This window comes from Thermobia domestica, chromosome 2 (genome assembly GCF_964235325.1).
Source record: "Thermobia domestica chromosome 2, izTheDome1.hap1.1, whole genome shotgun sequence".
Classification (NCBI taxonomy): Eukaryota; Metazoa; Arthropoda; class Insecta; order Zygentoma; family Lepismatidae; genus Thermobia; species Thermobia domestica.
The window spans coordinates 163,061,779-163,083,234 of record NC_137455.1 but is presented as its reverse complement, the minus strand read 5'-3'; the positions used below and the strand labels follow the sequence as shown (position 1 = coordinate 163,083,234).

Below are 21,456 nucleotides of genomic sequence, written 5' to 3'. Positions count from 1 at the left end.
AATTTATTACTTGCGCAACGCCTGAGAAAACTACTTGTACCAGCCTCACTCAACTTCTAAATATTCACAATGGTTAACCCATATTATTTTAAAAACTACAATGTAAATCCTACATTAAAACGATTAATGAATGTAAAAGTCATTAACATGTTTTAAAAATTATTTTACAGTAAAAGAATGAAACAGTTGAACTGAGTTAGATGTTTCTCCTATGTTTATGTATGTAGTTTTATGTCCGAGCAGCTTACGTTCCGAAAAACTAGTGTCATTTTCGTCGCCTGCGTTGTTAAAACTAATTATAATATTCAAATAACAAATTGTTTACACCAACAAAGAGCTTGCTACGCCTGAAGGTTAATATATATATATCTTCTTTCTTACAATGTTGACGTCTATCAATAGCAGAGTCGTTTTTTTTTTATATATATATATTTACAACTAGGTATATACCACTTAATAATTGCAAAAGAAACGCAATTTCTTAATTGATGTACGAGGGTAGTCCCGAAAGTACCCGACCTAATAAAGAAAAAACATAAAATTTGGGAAAACTGTCTTTATTTCTCAATATAGTCTCCTTTTAGCTCGATACATTTCCCAACGATGTTCAACAATTTCGATATCCTCTTTATAGTGTGAACTATCAAGCTTCTCGAGATAGCCATTAACCACAGACTCTATCTCTTCATTGTTGGCTAATCTTTTACCACCGAGCCGTTTTTTTCAAGTTTGGAAAGAGAAAATAATCCAAGCGAGCTAAATTTCGTGAATATAGCGGGTGAGGAAGTAATTCGAACTTTAACTCATTTATTTTGGCCATCGCGATAACAGATGTCTGAATTGGCACATTTTCTTAATGAAAAAACGCTTTTTTGTGTGCCAAATGCGGCCGTTTTTTCTTGATTTGATCACTCAAACTCTGCAATACGTTTGCATAATACTCGCCGTTGATTGTTTTTTTTTCTTTTTGAAGATAATCAATTAATTATTTCACGCTCATCCTGAAAAAACTGACGCCATAGTCTTGCAGTAGATGGAACTGTCTTCGCCTTCTTTGGAGTCAATTCTCCTTTTTCAGTTCATTATTTTGATTGTTCCTTCGTCTCAGGTGTAAAGTAATGGATCCATGTTTTATCTGTGGTCTTGAATCGACGCAAAAACTCGATTTATTGTTGTGAAACATCGCCCTACACTCGATTGAAATATCCTTACGACGCTGTTTTTTGAGTAAGCGCGGCAGCCATCTCGCGCACAGCTTTCTCATGTGCAAATTTTCAGTCAGTACATAATGTACAACACTTTTGAAATGCTTACCATGTCTGCTAGCTTGCACACATTCAGTCGACGGTCATCCAATACCATTTTGCGGATTTTCTTCGACATATTTGGCGTAGTCGCTTCATTTGATTGTCCACTGCGATGTTCGTTTTTGCAGTTTGTACGGTCTTGTTTAAACTCTGCCACCCAATATTTTACTCTCGTAAAAAAAAAAAAAAAAAAAAAAAAAAAAAAAAAAAAAAAAAAAAAAAAAAAAAAAGCAAACTCCTCAGAGTAGGCTTTGATATTGATTGGACTGAGACCTTTCAAATGAAAGTATTGTATCACGTAACGATAACCCATTTTTATATGTTTACAAATTCACTGAGATCATTCACTGTTGATGGCTGCCAAACAAATACTAAACAACGTAGCATCTTCAGACTTCAAATTTAAGTTTTATAAGGTTGGTACTTTCGACCACAGTAATGCTTTTCAAACAACAACCGTCATATATACATGGGCCGGATACTTCTGGAATTATTTACGTACGTACGTTACTCAAGATAGGTAGGTAATTAATAGAGATAGTCTCTGATTTAAGTAAATCGACATCATACTTAAGTAAGAAATTTCCGATATAAATTACTTTTGCAGACGGTACTTACACATCTGAAGTAAGAAGTAGCAGTAAATTTCTTAAATTTTATTTTGAGAGCCATCTAGTGAGGGAGGCAGAAATAATTAGTCAATTATCTCTTGTTAAACCGCTGTTTTTTTTTTTCTTTCTTTCTGCATTCATTGGCGTTGTAATAATATTGTTTTTGTACCCTGTTTGTAAGTAATATTACATAATTTAGTTTCTGCATTCCAGTATTATTAAACAGTTTTGAATTTTTTATACGTGTTTGCTACAAATCTTAGGTTATGTTAAAAAGTCGACTTACGCAATGAATGCTCGAACGATACATATACGTAAATCGGGGACTGTCTCTATTATCATTCTGAATATGAGTGTATCCAAATCACAGTGGATGTTGTCAAAGTTGGCGAATAATAGAAATCTCATGACTATTGTATTTGCTATATTGACCAAGTTATTTATTAAATCCTTTGTTCCCAATGTTAGCACTGTACTGTACTTATAAAGTTTGATTAATACGGGATAGATATCTGTCAATGAATAATGGTTCTAGAATTGCTAAATTGAGATCGTAGACATCTATATTAAAATATATAAGTAAAAATGCAAAAAATATATATATATATATATATATATACTGAAGATGATTTAGGTTCTGTATTACTTACGCATTTCTTTCCTTATTTTCAGTTTAGTAACATATTATTCTTCGTCTTCCCACCTGTCTTGATACATCTGTTTCAAGAGTATGCACGGTTGGTGAACAGAGGAATTCACTTGATATGGGTGATGCTGATTATTGTTGGAATAAGCTCTGCTTATTTTCACGCCACACTTAGTCTGATTGGGCAGCTTCTGGATGAAGTAGCTATTCTGTGGGTGTTCATGACAGCTTTCTCAATGTTCTTCCCACGAAGATTCATCCCATACTTTTTCCAAAATGACAGGTTTGTGTATTAACTTTTTTTTTTTTTTTTTTATGTTCAAGGTTTTATAAGTAGTGCTGAATTGAATTCTACTATTAATACAAGGTTCAATAAATAGTGAGTGATTCAGCGTGTAAAGATATTAGTAGGATATTAGTTATATTTACATGTTAGTTCTTTATTTAAGGCGCCAGTATTCCTGATTACACTCATCCCTCAATGTTATAGACTCCTATTTTAATGTAAATCAGAAACAACTTACAAAATTTGGAGCAGCCGATTCAGTTTGAAACTCCTGAGTTTAAACCAAAAATGTTGAATTTATTATATTTACAATGTACAGGTATTATTTTACATTGTCAAATGGGTAGTGCGCTTGGTTAAGTATACAGTACTGTATTGGTGGTTTATTTGGAATTCAGTGTCCCATTCACCACCGAGGCTGTATGAGATGTAGACCTATAGCTTAACATAGGATCCCTCCGAGAATCGAACCATGTAGCCACGAGGGAGTTTTTCAGTACTATATTATTGCTCTTTCTTTGGTGATGTAATCGTGAATATTAGTCACTGCAGATTTAGTATCGGAATTCACAAACAATCGGCAAATCTGACAGTTATTAACTCCTTTTTTGTCCGTTAAAATGAGGAATCACTGTATGAATTGTAAGTTTGCACTACAGTCTTGTTATTATAGGTCTGTGGTTGAATAATATCGTAATGATTATATGCTACTAAAAAAGGTTCTCCATATTAAAAATTTTTTGAAGATTTATCTCGTGAATAATCTTGATCATAATAGAAACTTTATTTCAATGTACGATAATGACTAAACAAAAAGACGTAGCAGACTATGGGCAGAGACAATTGAGATGGATTGTAGTTTTAGTGCATAGTGTTTAATGCATAAAACCGTGAATAGTAGTTTGTGAGTGGCCTATAGAAAGAAGCTTCCAACTTGTTTTTCCATGTTCATATTTTCTAGACTTTTGGCATTAGTATTACATACAGCGATTTTCCATTGATCTTTCTTCTAAAGTTCAGGTTAAACTAAAACTTGGAATTCTGAATTCCAATCCTTTTTATGTATCTAGAAGTCGGACTTTTTACTAGCTTGGCGTACTAGCCAGCCAAATGTGTGAATCAAGGTACGTGAACATTCACGATCACAGTTACAAAATATTTTCATTGGATCAATCAATCATGTCCTGCTTGTCTGTATATGACGTAGGAGGGCAATTTCACGTCTGAGAAAAGTAGATAGAAGCACAGAGGAAAGTAGAGGAAGGGATGAAGAAGGAGAGCAAGTGTTGCCAGTGTATCTGCAGTCACGGATTCACGAGCAGTATTCATTCATAACAATCGACTACCTTACCGTTGTTCTTGTTTGCGTGTTACTACTGCTTTTGATCAGCGTCAGGTTACTGAGAAGGTGGGAAGCAAATTGTGACGTCACAGGGTATTCAGTTGAAAATGATTGCATTGGATATTACCTTGTGGCGAATCAGTTCAGTCTTTGATTGTTAATACTTATCTTCCAGAGATATTGCTTTATGTTCTCCTATCTTCTTGGTCTCACAGAAGTTTCTTTGCCTCAGGTTTCCCGTCTAGAACTAGAGCTCTGTGCGTAAATTTCCCTCGCGAGTGACATGTCCCACTCTTCGTAGATGTTTTCATGATATTTTTATTTATTTTAGTATGAATTTTTATTGTGTTAGCAATAGTAATAATACTAATAGTTATCAAATTTTATCACTGCCACACTATGTAGTTAAAATTAAGCTTTGAAATATATTCATATTTCGCACTCAAATATTATTTGATTGACTGAATGTAACCCTCTTTTAACTGTTATATTCAACACAAATCTCTTGGTTATTAGAGAGTCAAGAAGTTTTGAGACTCTGTAAAAAGTTCATATCTTCACGTATACAAACTCTATGCGAAGTGCATTCATAATACGTTTATTTTGAAACTCTAAGTCGCTCACTCTTGATTGCACAAAAGATAACTAATTGCTACTAGTATTCAGATTGCAGAAATTATATTATTATAGCCTAGCCTTCATAATCTTGCTGTTCCATAAGGATGTAAAACACATAAGTAAATAAGTTTAAACACCGATAAATGATCCTGTTTCTTAAGCCAAATAGCCTCACGTAGCGTAGTAGCTAACACTCTCGCCTTTGATGCTAGGTCATAGGTTCGATTCCCGGTGGCAGGCCAGCCATCCTGAGAGAGGTTTTCCTCATTCACACCAAACAAATGCTGGGATGGTGCCTAACATAATGGTCCCAGACTGCTTCTTTTCTTCCTCCCCAATTCCCTGAGTAGTGTGATTGCCAAGGGACGTCATTCCTCATACGAGTACATGACGACCTAACATGGCCATAGATGCCGAAAGCCCAAACTTCTAATTCTTAATCCTAATCCTGTTTCTTAAGCCATGGATTCAGGTAGTTATATATCGGGAAATTAACTGTAGAGGATTTATTGTGTTTTTTCTTTACTTCTGTCACTTAATCGGACATATGAGACCTTGTATAGAATCTTTTTATTCCTGCTTTGGCATTGAATTGATAACAAGATTTGACAACTTTTGGAGGAGACCAATGTAACTGAGAATAGAAATAGTCCAGCATCACAATACTGCTATAACAATGACCCACAGTATAAATTAATTCAAGTAAGTACTTCTGAAATATAATTACCCAGCAAGTTCATACATTTCCCACCTAAATTACGTACATTGTAGAGTTTCTTCAAAATAACAACTTTCAGGTGCCCTAATTTGTGGCCTATGTTAGCAATAAACCTCCTAAAACGTTTCACGTATCGCATAATAAAGGCAGAAAAGTTCATATAGAGCGATTCCAAAGTTCATATAGAGCGATTCCAAAGGGTTATTCAAAAAGCGTTTTGTTACATCAAATTGTGAACTTTATTTTTTCATAACACACTAACAAAATTCATGAAGATGTATATCACATATTCCGATTTTAGGTATGGTGAATGACTGGAGAAGTCTCTACTGAAGAACATCCTATGCCCAATTCTTGGGAACAGCGAGGAACCGATTTTATTGGACTAACATCCACGCTGTCACGAACCACCGCAATGTTTTGCTCAGAACGACCACTACGACGACGCCCAGGACTTTTAATGTTCACTGTTGAACCCGTTTCAATAAACTTTTTCATAAGTCTGTGAACTGTTGATTCATTCGGCGCCTCATTTCGCCCTAGAACCGCGAAGTCGCCTGACAGTTGCTGCATAACTTTCTCCATTCTAATAAAAAAATTTCACAATTAGCACACGTTGCGCTATAGTAAACTGCTCCATGGCTATAGACACAGACTGAAGAAATACGAGAAATTCAGACTAAGGCGACAATCGGAATGTTTGTGGGTAGAGCAAATCGGCAACCAAGAAACAAAAATTTGCCAGACGATCCAAAACCGGCGCGCTTTTTAAATAATCCTATACGTATACTCGGTGCACTTTAATTCTTGCCTCTTGCACCTTCTTACATCTTGCCTCTTTAGCTACCTCCAATGAACTGGTAAGGTCTCTCAAGAAGTCAAACTTACCCAGTTCTTCTGGTTGTGTAGTGTCCGGTCGTAATTTCCACGTGCTTTGAATCAATAATATTGTGTTGTATTTCTTTTAAATATCTCGAAAGACTGGAAACCGGGTATTCTGCTTTAGTATCTCTAAGATGTTTCTTGACCCGTACTTTGTAAGTTTCTTTTATGTCATGCCTATATAACCATCCAGAGAACTGCACTTCATCTCGTAGACTCCTGGTTTTTCATTGGGGTCGGTATAATAGCTTTTAAACTGAGTGATGTTCTTTTCCGAATCTTCGAAGAGTTTCAATGCTATGCGAAAACCATAATGGGTAAAAATCTTGATTTAATAGTTTATAATCTGGTGAATAGATTGAGTTCAACCCACTTTATGTTGGTGGACTCGGCCTCAGCTCTGTCGAAGCGTGAATTCCTTTTAATCTAATTATATCAACTCAATGAAGTGGAAACAAGATATCCATTCATTCTACCGACTTTTAGGTAGTAATCGATGTAGGCATGAGAAAGAGAAACTTAAAAGTACGGGTCAAGGAACATCTGACGAGATTCTAAAGCAGAGTACTCGGTTTCAGGACTTTCGAGGCATTTAGAAAAAACACAACACAATATTATTGATTCAGAAGTTTTCTTTGGAGCCAAGAAAGACTTAGTTTTGAAAAATTTCTTTATTTTCTTCAAAAGTCCAAAGCTTAACGTAGATAAGAGTTGGTTACACGAGGAGTGGGCACAGTAATTAAAAAGAACATACAACGTTGGCACTAAGACATGAGCTGGCAACCTTCCCTACGTGAACAAAATAATGCACAAATTGAGCCTGCCATTCTCCAGTGCTGCACCACTATTCGGCATGCAACTTGCAGCTAAGACAAAGAGTTCTTCACACTACCTTACCCCGGTGGGTCCGTTCCTTTTTTTTTCTTTTTCCGATGTTTTTATTATTTTTCCTCCTGTTTATATCCTCCATGAACAAGGCTGTAGGGGAGAGCTGAAAGCTAGAAAGTAAAACTATTTTCATGAATTACAGTTACTCCTGAGCGTGTTACCGGTGTCTGAAATAGAATCAAGTAGTTTGTTAATAATGGTAATGAGTAGATATGATAAGCATGGAACACACATAAGCTACAAACAAATACTAACCTCATTTAGTATTCCTACGTCAGAAGTTGTAATTTTTCTTAACTGTGTCATTTCAATTGCATCACTGCAATCATTAGCAGTGGAGTTCAAGCCTTTTTTAAAAATTAATTAATTAATTAAAAAGGGATTTCTTCTGATATACTTGTAGTGGTCAAGGATCCTTTTTAACTAAATCATTAAATCTTGATAAATAATCAAAAATATTTAATACACAAAATGTTCAACTATGTTCCTTGAAAAACATATCAGTTCAATCGAATTGAAATGTTCGATCGTAGTCACGTGTACACAAGAATGTTCATTTATTGTTATCTAGAAATCAATTCACTTGTGTATATGTTTATTATTTCGCTACATAGACCAGTTTTAAGTAAAACACTCATACTTAAAATGTTGGCCATATTTTATATTTGTATTTGCTTGTCACGATATGAAGAGCACTGAAGGCTCTTTAACACATCACTGTGATTGGGAATATGTTTGGGATCAAGATGTAATAGTAGCAAACTCTTATAGGATATATGATTCATGTTACATGGATATATGATTAATTCGTGTTACACCAAACTATCCGTGGAGAATTGCAGCCATTGACGGCGATCTTCATTTGTTCATCTTGTCGCAGAAATAGCTTTAAGAATCGTATTTCAGTAAATACATCAAGTTGATTTTGCATTCCTGAGGCTTGCTTCTGGATTACCTAAAAGAATTTATACGAGTGTTATAAGAAATTCGAACTCCTCATGTTTTTCTTGAGATCCTGGTCTTTCGTTTACATTTATTTTTACCTGAAAAACTACTTATACGTGAAACATTCGAACTGGGAAACACAAAGATATTTGTAATGGCGTTGATATTCATCAGGTAGGTTTTCTGAATGTAGTAACTTAACTGAAACAATAAAGAAAGAAAACTAAAACTATTCACTTTTATTTTCGGAGTTATAATTGTATCATGGAGTATACACAACCTCTGTATTCTGAAAGCGAAACTTCACCAATGTCTAGTTATATAAAATCTTTATATTTTAACTGTCAGTATAATCTAATGTTCAGGTTTGTTTTTGAGAATGCTACTAGTATTTGTTGCACTTATAATTTTTCACACTTCTATAAGAAATTTGCATAATCTGTTCTTGTTGATGCATTTAATCAGACCAAGTATTCCTCTAGAGTTTTATTTATTTATTTATTTTAATTGTGAGGCAAGAAATTCGGTTTTATTTGCAAGATCTCGTTTCTATCTATAGCAAAAATTGCTATAGGTATTAGAATTCGGTTGTTTGAATCGGAGCTTAGCGTCCCTTGCAGCGCAAAGCTATATGAGACGTAGACTTACAGCTTAACGTGGGACCGGAACCACATGAGCTCTCGCCAGGAATCGAACCGGCGTTATCTATTCCGAAGAGGTGTACGCTAACCATATAACCAGGAGGGAGATCTGGTTTTAGCACTACCATCAACTTGCTTTCCTATTCTTCGTTACACTTTTTTTCTGCTTTCTTCACGAGAGCCGTGTTTACTTTTTTTTTTTTTTTTCACGAGTGAAGATGATAATATCTTGTATGTAGAATGTATATTTTTTTTTAATTAATATTCGTAGCTTCAGCAGAACAAAAATATGTCATTACTTACTGCTTTACTAAACTCTCAAAAGCGCATGCAAAAAACTTCGTTAAACAAAACATGTAACACGCTTCATGCACATTCAACATACTAAACTCAAACCAAATGTAAAATATTATTTGTTCATTTCCTTACTTTTCGTGAATAACAAATTTCACCGCACATTCGCCCGCATATATGGTAACAGTAGTTACCTTGTTTTTCTAATTGTAGGAATCCAAGTTGTTTATGACCGTGTTGACATTAGCAATATATAGAAGGAAAAGAAAAGCCAAATTATGTGGAAGTTCTAATATGTCGGAGCGAAATAATAGCAATTTAAAAATATGTATGCAGCAAATTTCCAGTCCAAGATAATAATTACTAGCTAAAATTAACCAGATATTTAAAATTACAAATCAGAAAGTGAACATCTGTTTTTAATATCTAAAATGAACTTGATAGATAATACAAAAATATACAAGTATCAAATTAGTATGGTGCAACTTTTCGTATCCGCCACAGAAGCGCATGGTATCACATGCATCCACCTTATCACACTTGGGATCTCTGGTATAGAGTTTGTTCTTAGGAGCTCCCTTGTATCAATTTAAAGATATCACCTTAAACTTGGACCATAACAACACTCAAGCCCAGTGGTTGTGTCCTACTGAACTAAAGGAGTGATAAAAATGAATTGTAAAAAACAGAAGTAGTGAAAGAGTACTGGAAATAAAAACCCAAGATGAAGTTATACTGCCTGGGATTGCACCTGCTATTTCTCACACCAAAGCTGACCACTGTAGTACTGACAAGGGAAGGTCCCACAAGTTGTTGCTCAAACTGATTGCTACATAGCACATCTGATAGAGCATCATGAGAAATGAAAATGAGCAAAATTTAAGGTGCTATGGAGCAGAAGGATGCGACCTACGGGACTTCAACATTTGAATAAAATTAAAAAAAAAAAAATCGGAATTATATACGATTAAAGTAAATAACTTGAAAACCGTTAAAGCAATCAAAACAAAAGGCGCACAATATAATGAGAACAAAATGCTGTATCGAAAACCACAGACAGTGTTACCATAGACGAAGCAGTGTTGCCAACTCAGCATAAAAGTATTTTGTTTGAAATAGCACTAAATGCAAATGTGGACAAATTTAAAATGCACTATTATCACTAAACATAACAATGAAATGTAATGGTATAGTCTTGCCGTGGTGAATAAGTAGACAACTCGCGAAAACAAAATGTTACACACGAAGAAGGAAGCCTGTGTTTTCTAATTCTATAAATTGCTTATCTAGATTTGGTAGAGTACTTTCTTGGTTTATGTCTTTCATGTTAAGTTACATATTCTTTTACATCCTCTCCTACACATCATATGATTATGTTACTGTATGCTGTAATATTACCATATTCACAGAGGAAATATAATTATTTTATTACTACCTCATTTCGTTTATAATTACCCCGGGTAGACGTGTGGTGTAGAAGACTAGGCCACCGAATTATTAGGGATCGAGGGTTCCAGTCCCACCTCGGACATACAGGTTTTTGTTGTACTTTTCACCTTGCATTTCATTGTCATCTTTCGACTTTCATAGCGATCCGAACCCACTTTACGCTGTACGTCCCGTCCTATAATGCTTCGGTGCTGACACAGAACGTAAAAATGGCATCATTCAATTTCGTTTTTCAAATGCATCAATCTTTTGTGACACTGCTGACATTTTGCCATGTTATACTTATCGATGTTATTTTGCATTTGAATTAAATTCATAATATGAGATCCACATTCCTTTATACCCTTTGTTGCCACATATCAGACTTCTCCAGTGTACATTTTCAGCACACGTAGCTCCAACAGTGTGCAATAGTGTACCACACGCTGTTATGTTTACTGATAATAGTGCATTTTAAATCTGCGCATATTTGTATATGGTGCTGTTTTAAACAAAATACCTTTATGGTGAGTTGCCAACACTACTTCATTTATGGCAACACTGTGGTTTTTGATACAGCATTTTGTTCTCATTGAATTGTACACCTTTTGTTTTGATTGCTTTAACGGGTTTTCAAGATATTTACTTAAAAATGTATATATTTCCATGATTTATTTTTATTATTATTATTATTTTTTATATTCAAATGTTGAAGCCCTGTAGGTCGTTTCCTTCTGCTCTATAGCATCTTAAATTTTGCTCATTTTCATTTCTCATGATTCTCTATCAGATGCGCTGTGTGCCAATCAGATTTCTGCAACAACTGGTGGGACCTTCCCTTGTAAGCAAGTGTGACATCCTGAGGAAACCCATGCATACATGTTGGTATTCCACAAGTCTATATTTAATAGTCACGACCTGTAATCGAACATGTAAGGGCTGAACGCTCTACCACCAGTCTTTGAGATATCCATTCAAATAAAAGTAGCAGTCTTAGGCGTACGAAATCAATATGCACACTTAACTTTCGTAGGAGCCTGCTGTATAAAATGAAACCATTCCAAAGATGAAATAGACTGAAATAGTGATGTCGTCATTTCCACTTCGTTATCATGGTGATTGCCTTTTTTTTTTTTTTTCTAAACAAATGCATGAAGCGATAGAAATACTATGAAGTATCCTGTTAATAAGAACACATAGTTAATAATAATTTTAGAATATTTTGAGGAAAAAGTAAAGTTGGCACGAAAAGATACAGATTAAGAATGTAGGTCCACCATTTAAAAAGTTTACGAATGAAATCTAGTAATTAACGAAGTAACACATAAGGAACTTTTTTCTACAAGGGCCACATCTCTAGGTAATCTGATAAGGTAGAAATTGCATAAGTAATGCAGTGGTGCCCCCCCCCCTTATGTCTATGACGCACCCCCCCCCCAATTGTCTATCCGTAGGTGTTCTTCCATGAAAAAAATCTTCTTTTCGATTAATTTTACCCCCCCCCCTCATCAAACATATTTATATAGATTTTAACCCCCCCAAATATTTCAATGACGCAGTTTGCGTCATAGCCCCCCCTTGTGGGCACCCCTGAGTAATGCCAGCACCATTATCCACTACACAATGTACAAAATCAACTATACGCAATGTAAAAACTCTCAAGTACAGACTGATGAGCTGTCAGCACAATGAAAATAGAACAAATATACATTTGTCTACAAGGAAAAATAATTGTCTACTTTGAAAATATTGTTAATTATATTGGTGCATTTAGAAATTTTACGCCCACCCTTTAAAATATGAGTGTGGCTACAGTGGCTACAAGATAAAGAAATAAACAATCAATAATAAAAAAGACGAAGCTTGTAACCATATGCGTGTTGAGAATTTTCAATATGGACCAATTTCTAATCGGCTAACATGCGTCGAATCTTTCCTTATATTTCTTATTTAACTTAAAAATATATACTGACAGTACTACAAGAAAACATCCAATTATTAGTGATTCAGCATAAGTTTTAAACATTAATTCTGTAGGCCTACACATTTGCAATGCAGTGTGTGATATTGTAGTGCTAAATAAGATTCCAGAATTATTTAAATTAAATATCCGATAATAAATAAGCTAAATATACAGTATTTGGACACTTAACGTAACCTCAAAATGTATAAATCACAAAATCTGCGATAGCAGGGGAAACATTTCACTTTCAACGCTTGACGTATTTTAACATATTTTTCACCTAATTGCTTGTTTCTTCTATATTTTCATAGTTTCATTCATTGGATTTAAAAAAAAAAAAAAAAAAAAAAAAAAAAACCTTGCAAGTGTTTCTTTTACTCTAATGTTTGCAATCCGGAAGTTAACACGTCACTGTTTCGCTTTGTACTTATGTTCGTAGGCCATGTTGTTTAGAAAATAAAACTACGATCACCATAGCAACGAGACAGATGTGACGTCACACTATTTCAGTCTATAGCAATAGTATTATAATAATTATGTATCTCTCTTCCTGTGGTGTCTTTAAAGTACTATTAATCCACTTTGCCCTTTATCATTTACACTAGCTCGATCGCAGCATATACTCTTAATATTCTACCAAGTCATGGTGTGAACCGTAGCATATTTTATGATAAGAACCTGTTCTATTTTTTCAAAGTCATTTGTGTTTAGATTTCAGCGCTGTGCTCTTGAAGGAAAATGGTTCTAAAGTGAAGTAATGTGTAGAGAAGAAAGTTAACCATCTTCCTTTTGCTTTATCTAAGCTTAAGTGTGCTTTAAAAATATTTATTTCAATATAATATATTTCCCCAGATCACGCCTTATAATTTTATGTATTTTGGATGTGTTCTTATATAATCTTTCGATTGTAATATCAATTACTGGTACCATGAAATTCACGTACAGCCAACTAATTTCGTTTTGTTCCCTTACAGGAGACTATTCAGTCTAGGTGTTCTTGTGGTGTCTGTAGTTGGAACAGCCTTAGCGTGTGTGCAACCTGTATTTAATGCTTTCGCTTTAATGACGCTAGGAATTCCTGCAGTTATACTAATGATACACGAGTTACGCAGGTATTGTGTTTCTTTGTTTATTATTATTATTATTATTTATATCAGTGATTTATTTCTCTTTTTAGTTCCACTTAAAGTCTGTAAAATATTTATTTATTTTAGCAATTTAGTAGAAGCATTTCATAGTTTGTACAATATGCAATTCAGTATGAAATTTAAATTTGTGGTAGAAAGATTTCAAAGCTATCTTGAGTCCTGTTTGGCATGTTGAATACGTTGAAGTTTAGTACTTTGCAGTTCGAATTGCGGTGGTACTATTTTATAAGATGTTGCTGAAATAGTGTTTTATAAGATCTTGTTGGAAACATTTCAAAGCACGAGCTTATTACTCCATGGAGTGATAGATGTGATTTTTGCCGGGTTTATGGTGAAGAAACAATTTTCTGTGGTGACCCAGCATCATGAGACAATTAAACTAGGAAATAGCTAGCTCGTCTATGTAGAAATCCAAAAATAACAGCGATGACAACTGATGTTCTGACCACAAATTATCTATCTAATAAAACCTTCTGGTCGACCTTCGTGGGTTTTGAAATCAAGGAGTTTAGTTCAGTCTAAAAAAAATTGTATCAGTATCGCTAAATTTTATTGCATGTTCTGTAGTCTCATACCTTTTTTTAATTAAAAAAAAAAAAAAACTACTAGTAATGTATGTCAAAATATTCTTAATGGATTTCTGAACACTAATTTTTTTGACTAAGTAAGATGAACTGGTAGATTAAACATATCATCTTATTCAAAACCGAGGAAAGCATCTTGTTTTGCAGTACCACCAGAACCAAGTCTGGAGGTTAGAAATATTTTTAATTATTTTTAACTTCAAAACTTGCAGAGTTTTCTTTTAAGTGTATAAGTAGAAAGAAAATCAGATTTTGAAGCCAACAAAGAAACTGGAATTTATCAACAAATCTTGATTTAGATTTGATTTTACCTCAACATACTAGTCAGTTGATTGAAATTGCCTCAAAGACTCCTCCCTAATATCTTTCACTAACACTTTTGTCTGTCTCTTGTACTGCATACCTATGATGATTTCAGCGGGTGGTCCGCGAGAAAATCTCCTCCCCTTCCGAAGGTACGAAATTCTCTCCGTGGTCATATATTCTTTCGTGCTCAATGTAAATTCTCAATATATTTGTAATACTTCTTTTCATCTCCAATATATTGAAATTCCCCCGGAGAAAATCTGAAATAATCAGTGATGCAACAACAGTACATATGAACTGTATAGTCACGGATAAGATACAGTATATGCAGTCGATTTCACGGAGAGTGGTTATACAAAATGGCAGTTATTTTCTAAATCTATTTGCATAGCAGTGTTAAAGCCATCTCTCTTCGAACTCTGATTCCTGAATAATCCTTGCACTTTTCTCTTTCGGCTCAGCCCTGAGCCATTATTTACGGAAAATAAACATAGAAGAAAGAGTTAAAAACAACAAGAAAACATGAAGTAAGAACAAGTAAATAGACTCACCAGGAAGAGTAATGAAGATACAGCTTCTACAATTTTATTGCTATGTCGCAGCAATAGGTTGAACAAGTAAATAGACTCACCAGGAAGAGTAATGAAGATATAGCTTGTACAATTTTATTGCTGTGTCGCCACTGTATCGCAGCAGTAAGTTGAACAAGGTGTTTCTTGACTGCTTTCCCCCTGTTGAGTACAGTAAGCAAAATCTATCTTCACTGGTTTTCTCCGGTGAGGTTACTCATATATTTAATTGATGATTCAATTTTCTACTGTTTTTATCTTTCTGAAGAAGTCTTCGAGGAAGAGCTAAAAGCTTGAAGTGCAAGGACTATTCGGGAGTTGAAATTTAAAGTAGGCGAAAAATGAAATGAAATCTTTAAGTTTTACGTCCCACGCTTATGCCAGTTAGACTAAAGGAGAGATGATGATGAGAAATGAATGAAATTGTAGAATGAAGAAAGTTAGAGGAAACAGGAGAATCTCGAGAAAACCCACGAGCACGGTGTTTGTCCACCACAAACTCCACACGACGCGATCTGGGATCGAATCAGGGACCCCAAGCACCGGAAGTAAACGCTTTACCAATGAGCCACACATGGCGCAAATAAACACACATGCCGCAAATAAAAGTAAAAAATTTAACATATCAAAATACTGCTAAAAAAGAGAAGTAAAAAACTAAAAGAAGAGATAAAATAATAAATATGCGAGAGTAATAAATATATAACAATAACAATACGCAGTAAATATATAACAATAAATAGTAAATATAAAACAACAATAAATAGTAAAGTTAGAACAATACCAATAAATAGTAAATAGAACAATAACAATAAATATTAATAATGGTAACAATAGAGGAAATAAATAGTGAAGGTCAGAATAAGTAAGTTCAGCAACAATAAATACACGAGGAAAAGATTAAAAGAAAAGTTCAGAGAACGTGAGCAATTTTAGAAGCGTGCACATTCGACACACATATAGAGAGGTGAAATTAACATCGTATTGAATTTTATGGTGTAAATCCATCTGCAAATTACACTTGGTCTAGAAAATTGCAAAAAACGTTAACCTAATTAGTACATATTGTTTGCAGACAATTGGTTGATTACAGTATATTAATTTACTATTAACAATAACGAGAAACAAAGTAATAATTGTGATAACTGTCTTAGAACTATTTTTTTGTGTTCTTCATAACGAAATCCATCGACAGAATAAAAATTCATTATTATTAAAATTTTTCTTACTGCTGTCTTGAATCTATTGATAAATTCAGTTTAATGATTTGTGGTAAGTGATGGAATAATTTTATGGATAGCCAGATTAAACTTTCTCGTCGTGTTTCCAGTCTACATGAAGGAACTTGTGTACGTGTTTTTTGTCCTCTGTACCATAATTAGCGTACGTTTATATTTTTGTATATACATATCTTGGTTTATTGGTTCTTGATTTGTTGTTTGCTTTGTTTATGAATGAGATGGTTCATGTGCCGCTACTGACGATGAATAGTACAAGAAATTGGTAACATCTGTAAGTTTAGTGTGTGTATTAAGTGAGAGGCTTAAAAGTCATTGTCTTTATAATGTTAGCATTTTAGATCATCAAAATCGTCAGAAGTGCAAGAAAGTAATGTCGAGATAAAAAATGGAAGTAGCATAAAATAATGGAATAAAGTAATTATTAAAAGACAACTGACTAACATTTGGTTAACATGTGCTTAATTCGTGAAATTAGCTGCTTGAATTTTCATCGTGAAATATTTTTACATATATGAGAGCGGAAAAAACAAATGTCTAAATGATCAGAAGTTTAAAAGGTAAAGTGTTTCACTATGGAACATTAAATTTGGTTGAATAATATAATAATTGAATGTAGTTCGTAGTGCTATTCACATTTCATTACATTTTCGGGTTTTTGGAAAAATTATTTTTGGTTTCGGTGTGAAAAAGTGGGAACAGCTTTTTGAGTTTTAAAACAAGTTAAATCGGTCAAAAAGATTTTCGGTTTTTGGAATCAAATGTCAGTTATAAAAATCGAAATATAATTATGATTTTGAAACAATACAATCGTTTCAAAATCCAACAACAGCTAGCGATTTTCGTCATCTCTTCATTACAAAAGTATTTTCACGCATATAAGAGTGCTCGAATTAGGAGGAACAGTATTTCAATTCTTTCCATTTCTTTAAGATTACCATTCCCGTAGTTTTCAAAACATTCCGCATATAACCAGTGCTCGAAACGAGAAATGTCAAACGCTAGCGCTGGTAGCTTATATAGTATTTTGCATATGAATTTTAATCCATTATCAGCCATTGTCCCTTTTTTGGGACGGTTTTTCTTACTATTTTTTGAAAGTGTTTGGAAAGATATTCTTCAAATATTTCATTTCCTTTCATTTGTTTACAGTCTCTTCTGCATCATACAGAACTTACTTGCGAACTTTTAATAATACGATGGCCAAGATATGGCGCCACGTTATGTCGAATTTGCATTTTTCAGCTGTGCAAACTTTTTTCCGTTTTAGCGTAATATTTGTACCGCATATTCAATAAAATAACGTTTGTTCTATGACAACATGTATCTCAAAGTAATATGATCGTCTGCTATGCAACATAAGTGCATTTAGTTAAATTTTTCATATATTTATTTCAAGCGTCCCAAAATTGGGACATTGGCTGGTTACGTTAGTATTATTTCCTATGTGAGTTATAGTTCAGTCTTATCCAATATTGGTAATTCTAAATATATAATTAGATGCTGGTGGTAAGTTATGAAGGTTGCATTTCGTAGAACACTATGACATTGTATAAGCCTGCCCTCACAGTGGGTGAAATTGTGAATTTATTAGAAAAGTAAGATAGTGATGAGATCGACCCCTGCCCTTTGATGAACAGCAATCAGATGGAGAAAGAAACAAAACGTGGTTTCATGGACCATAAATTTGATAAAGAAAATGAAATTCTCATTGTGAAACGGAATCATAACGGAGATGAACTAACAAATGCATAAAGATAAGTGCAATATAAGTGCACAAACTCCTTTAGGATAACAATAAAGTAATTTAGAATTACATGTATGTAAAACAAATAAGTATGCAAATGTGTATTCATTTGGAACAATTTCATAAATTTCCCAATTTCAAGGACGTTTGTGAAATGCAAATATAAAATGCTTACGTATTCTGCCATTGTCCCAAAAATGGGACGGGTTGTATTTCCTAAACTATATCGGCTATTTCTATTTTAACACTAATTTTGCGTCTTTATATCTCAAACAGTTATGAATAAACACATTTTATGACATTAACAACGATACAAGAGTTTTGGCGGGTAATGGGTTAAAGTGTACCATCCGATTAAAAGCTTTACAAGTATAATCTCACTATGAAAGGTGCCGTTATAAAAATTCTCTCCTTGTCAGGAACCATAACACCAAACCCCCCTTGAATCGATTTCGATACGTGGTTCCCCGATTGGTTCTGCGATGCCTCGTTTTCTTGGGGCCCCTGGCTCTCTCCTTCATAGAACCACGAATAGGTAAGACTATTTAAACAAAACAAATCACCTCTAGATCTTTAACAAAGACGTATTACACATAAACTGTATAATATATATCAGGGTGTCTATCGGTCACGAAAGTCACGAAATCAGAAAACGGTCATGAAAGTCAAGAAAAAGTCACGAAATATAGCTTTTGGGTTACGTTTTATATATATATATATATATATATATATATATATATATATATATATATATATACAAATATAAGTATAGACTGGAAAATTTTGTGTTATAAAACGTCAAAATTCACCACCAAAAATGTCTATGTTTAGCTTTAGACGCTATAAATCGCAAGTAAAGCACGCTTCTATCGCATGCATGAAGATTCGGCCCAATTCGCATCCAACTTCGCTCTTGAGAATGTTACTAAATTTTATGTTTTGAGAAAGAAAAGGTCACGAAAAAGTCCTGAAATTTCATTTTGGAAATTTAGTAGACACCCTGATATATATACTGTGATTAGTTTCGCCGTCATTTCAGTGACACCTTTGCTATTCTGCATTCAAGGACTCACCCTAAACTGGTCATCTGCAAGATATTGTGAATTATATAATACGATGCGAGCTGTGTTAGTTGTTTTAATATTTAAATGATTTGTGCTTTTTAAACATTACTTGCATTGTAAGCAATGAGGAAGGAAATCAAATATAGTTTGCTACTGATATGAAACTTTAAAATGTACAAATCTCATACAAAATGAATAGTAGAGTAATTTAGATAGTCAGTAATATGAGTTTCAGAAAATGCTTGCGTGGCGGGCCTGGATCCTTCCGACGGGGAGCCCCAATGCGTTGCACTGCTTGCGCCGCTGGTTATTGTGGCTCGGAACATACTTCTATTACCGGATATTCAGAATGAATGGTAGAAAGAATGAAACAAAATACGAAGTGGCTAAATTTGTTTTTCTTCTTTCAGCATGTTATCACCACTGGGAATCAAACATGACCGCATATCTAGCTATTAGACCAGTGAGGAGTGCGATTTTAGTGTATGTTTTTAGATAATGCAAATGCATTTACGGATATATGCAAAAATCATTCAATTCTATTCTGCCAAATCGAATTTATCAGACTACACATTTGTGTCACAAAATCAGTATACCCGTGAGTATACAATAACTACAGTACATAGATATCTTCTAGAACCTTGTTTCTAAGATATATTTCTTCTCTATTCCTGTAACGTAGTTCACGTGAAAACACACGAAGTCGGATAATAGAACCGTTAATCTAAATTACAGCTGATATTCTTTTTAAAGTTAATTTTGCCATATTTTACATACAGAATAGAACAATCTTACCAACCGTAGCGTAGTTAGAATTAATCAATTAAAATTTTGAGGGAAATTTGTGTTTAACATCCTTTGGTAAATAAAGAAAAGTAACACACACGTTAATTGTATCTTGAGCAACTGAGGTTCAGTTGATACATCATTGTCTTAGCATTAGGGTTTTTAGGTAAAGTGACGGAGTTTTATTATATACCTACTCGCACCCGTGCTCAACGAGAAATGATGCAGAGGTGAAAAGAAGACGAAAATATCATGTGACATTTAAACTGCGGGGCCTTGTTTCAGCGGCAGATCCCAGTAAAAATATGACGATGTGGCAATATGTGGCAGATGGCAAAACAAATGTCTAACAGCAAGGGATTGCCAACTATTAACTAAACGATCCATATCCAAATGAGATTTTTTAAAACTATTCTGACAGTATTTTTTCATGCAAGTGCAATCTTACTGTCGTGGTGTAGATAATGTTTGGCACCTGCAGTCACTATGTTCTAATGTACCAACCTCGGGACTCAAACCAGGCGTCTCGTACACTAGAGATGAGCCTCATAGCTGCATTTTGCGCAAGGTACGCGCATACCATGTGTATATACAACTTGTTTGTGTGTTGCAGTACATTACTACCGTATGACTGTAGCACAAATTAAATATTCAAACATGCGAGTGTACTGTTTGTGCACATTATTTCTACTTTTTAAAATTGTTTTCGTTCACATTCGTTTTATATAAAATTTGCACGGTGAAGAAAGAAAACCAAACATTGAATTTTGGTTTTGAAACCGAAACCGAAAATTGAATTACGGTTTCCGAAAAATCGATTTGAACAGCACTAGTAATTGGCCAATGAGCTTCGATCTCTTAATGCATTAAAATTCCTGTCGATGGTAATTACTGAGATTTCTGTACGTTAAAAACATGCTGTTTTCATGTCGGTAAATTTACCTTATACTAATATTAAAATTTGGGGACATTGCAAAACCGTGATTAATTAGTAAGAAATACAGCCAGCAGAGAATGTTAATATACTCCGTCTGTCCAGTGGGAAAGATGACTAATGAGAAATAAAAGACAACTCATTGGATACTAGTAGGTTATAATTCCGTTTATCCAAAATAGGCACCTCGTGAATCAATCATTGAGCAATACATTGAAGAAGCTTTAGAACTTGGTGAAACAATCTTAATACTCATGTTTCTGTATTGCTTCCAAAATCACTGTAGCAATATTGTGAATGTCTGGAATGGTATCGAAACGACTTTCTTTCAACGCTAAATTCAGTTTTGAATATGGCCAGAAAATGCATGAAGCCAAATCTGGAGAATATGGGGTGATCGAATACAACGATCCCTTTTTTGGCTAAACACTGGCGTACCATTCTGCCCTTGTGCACTGGTGTATTATGCAATAGAGACTGTGAGCCTTGTAGCTAATATTCAGGTTGAATT

General features: G+C 34.2%; 1 protein-coding gene across 2 annotated transcripts in view; it reads left to right on the top strand.

The window, feature by feature from the left end:
* The window catches only part of bwa (alkaline ceramidase), a 45,942-nt gene that overhangs the window by 14,517 nt on the left and 9,969 nt on the right, over positions 1-21,456 (top strand). For both annotated transcript variants that reach the window (XM_081747708.1, XM_081747703.1), the window contains exons 3-4: positions 2,591-2,847; positions 13,544-13,681. In XM_081747708.1, coding sequence (XP_081603834.1) covers positions 2,591-2,847; positions 13,544-13,681 — 395 coding nt within the window. The remainder of the gene's footprint in view (positions 1-2,590; positions 2,848-13,543; positions 13,682-21,456) is intronic.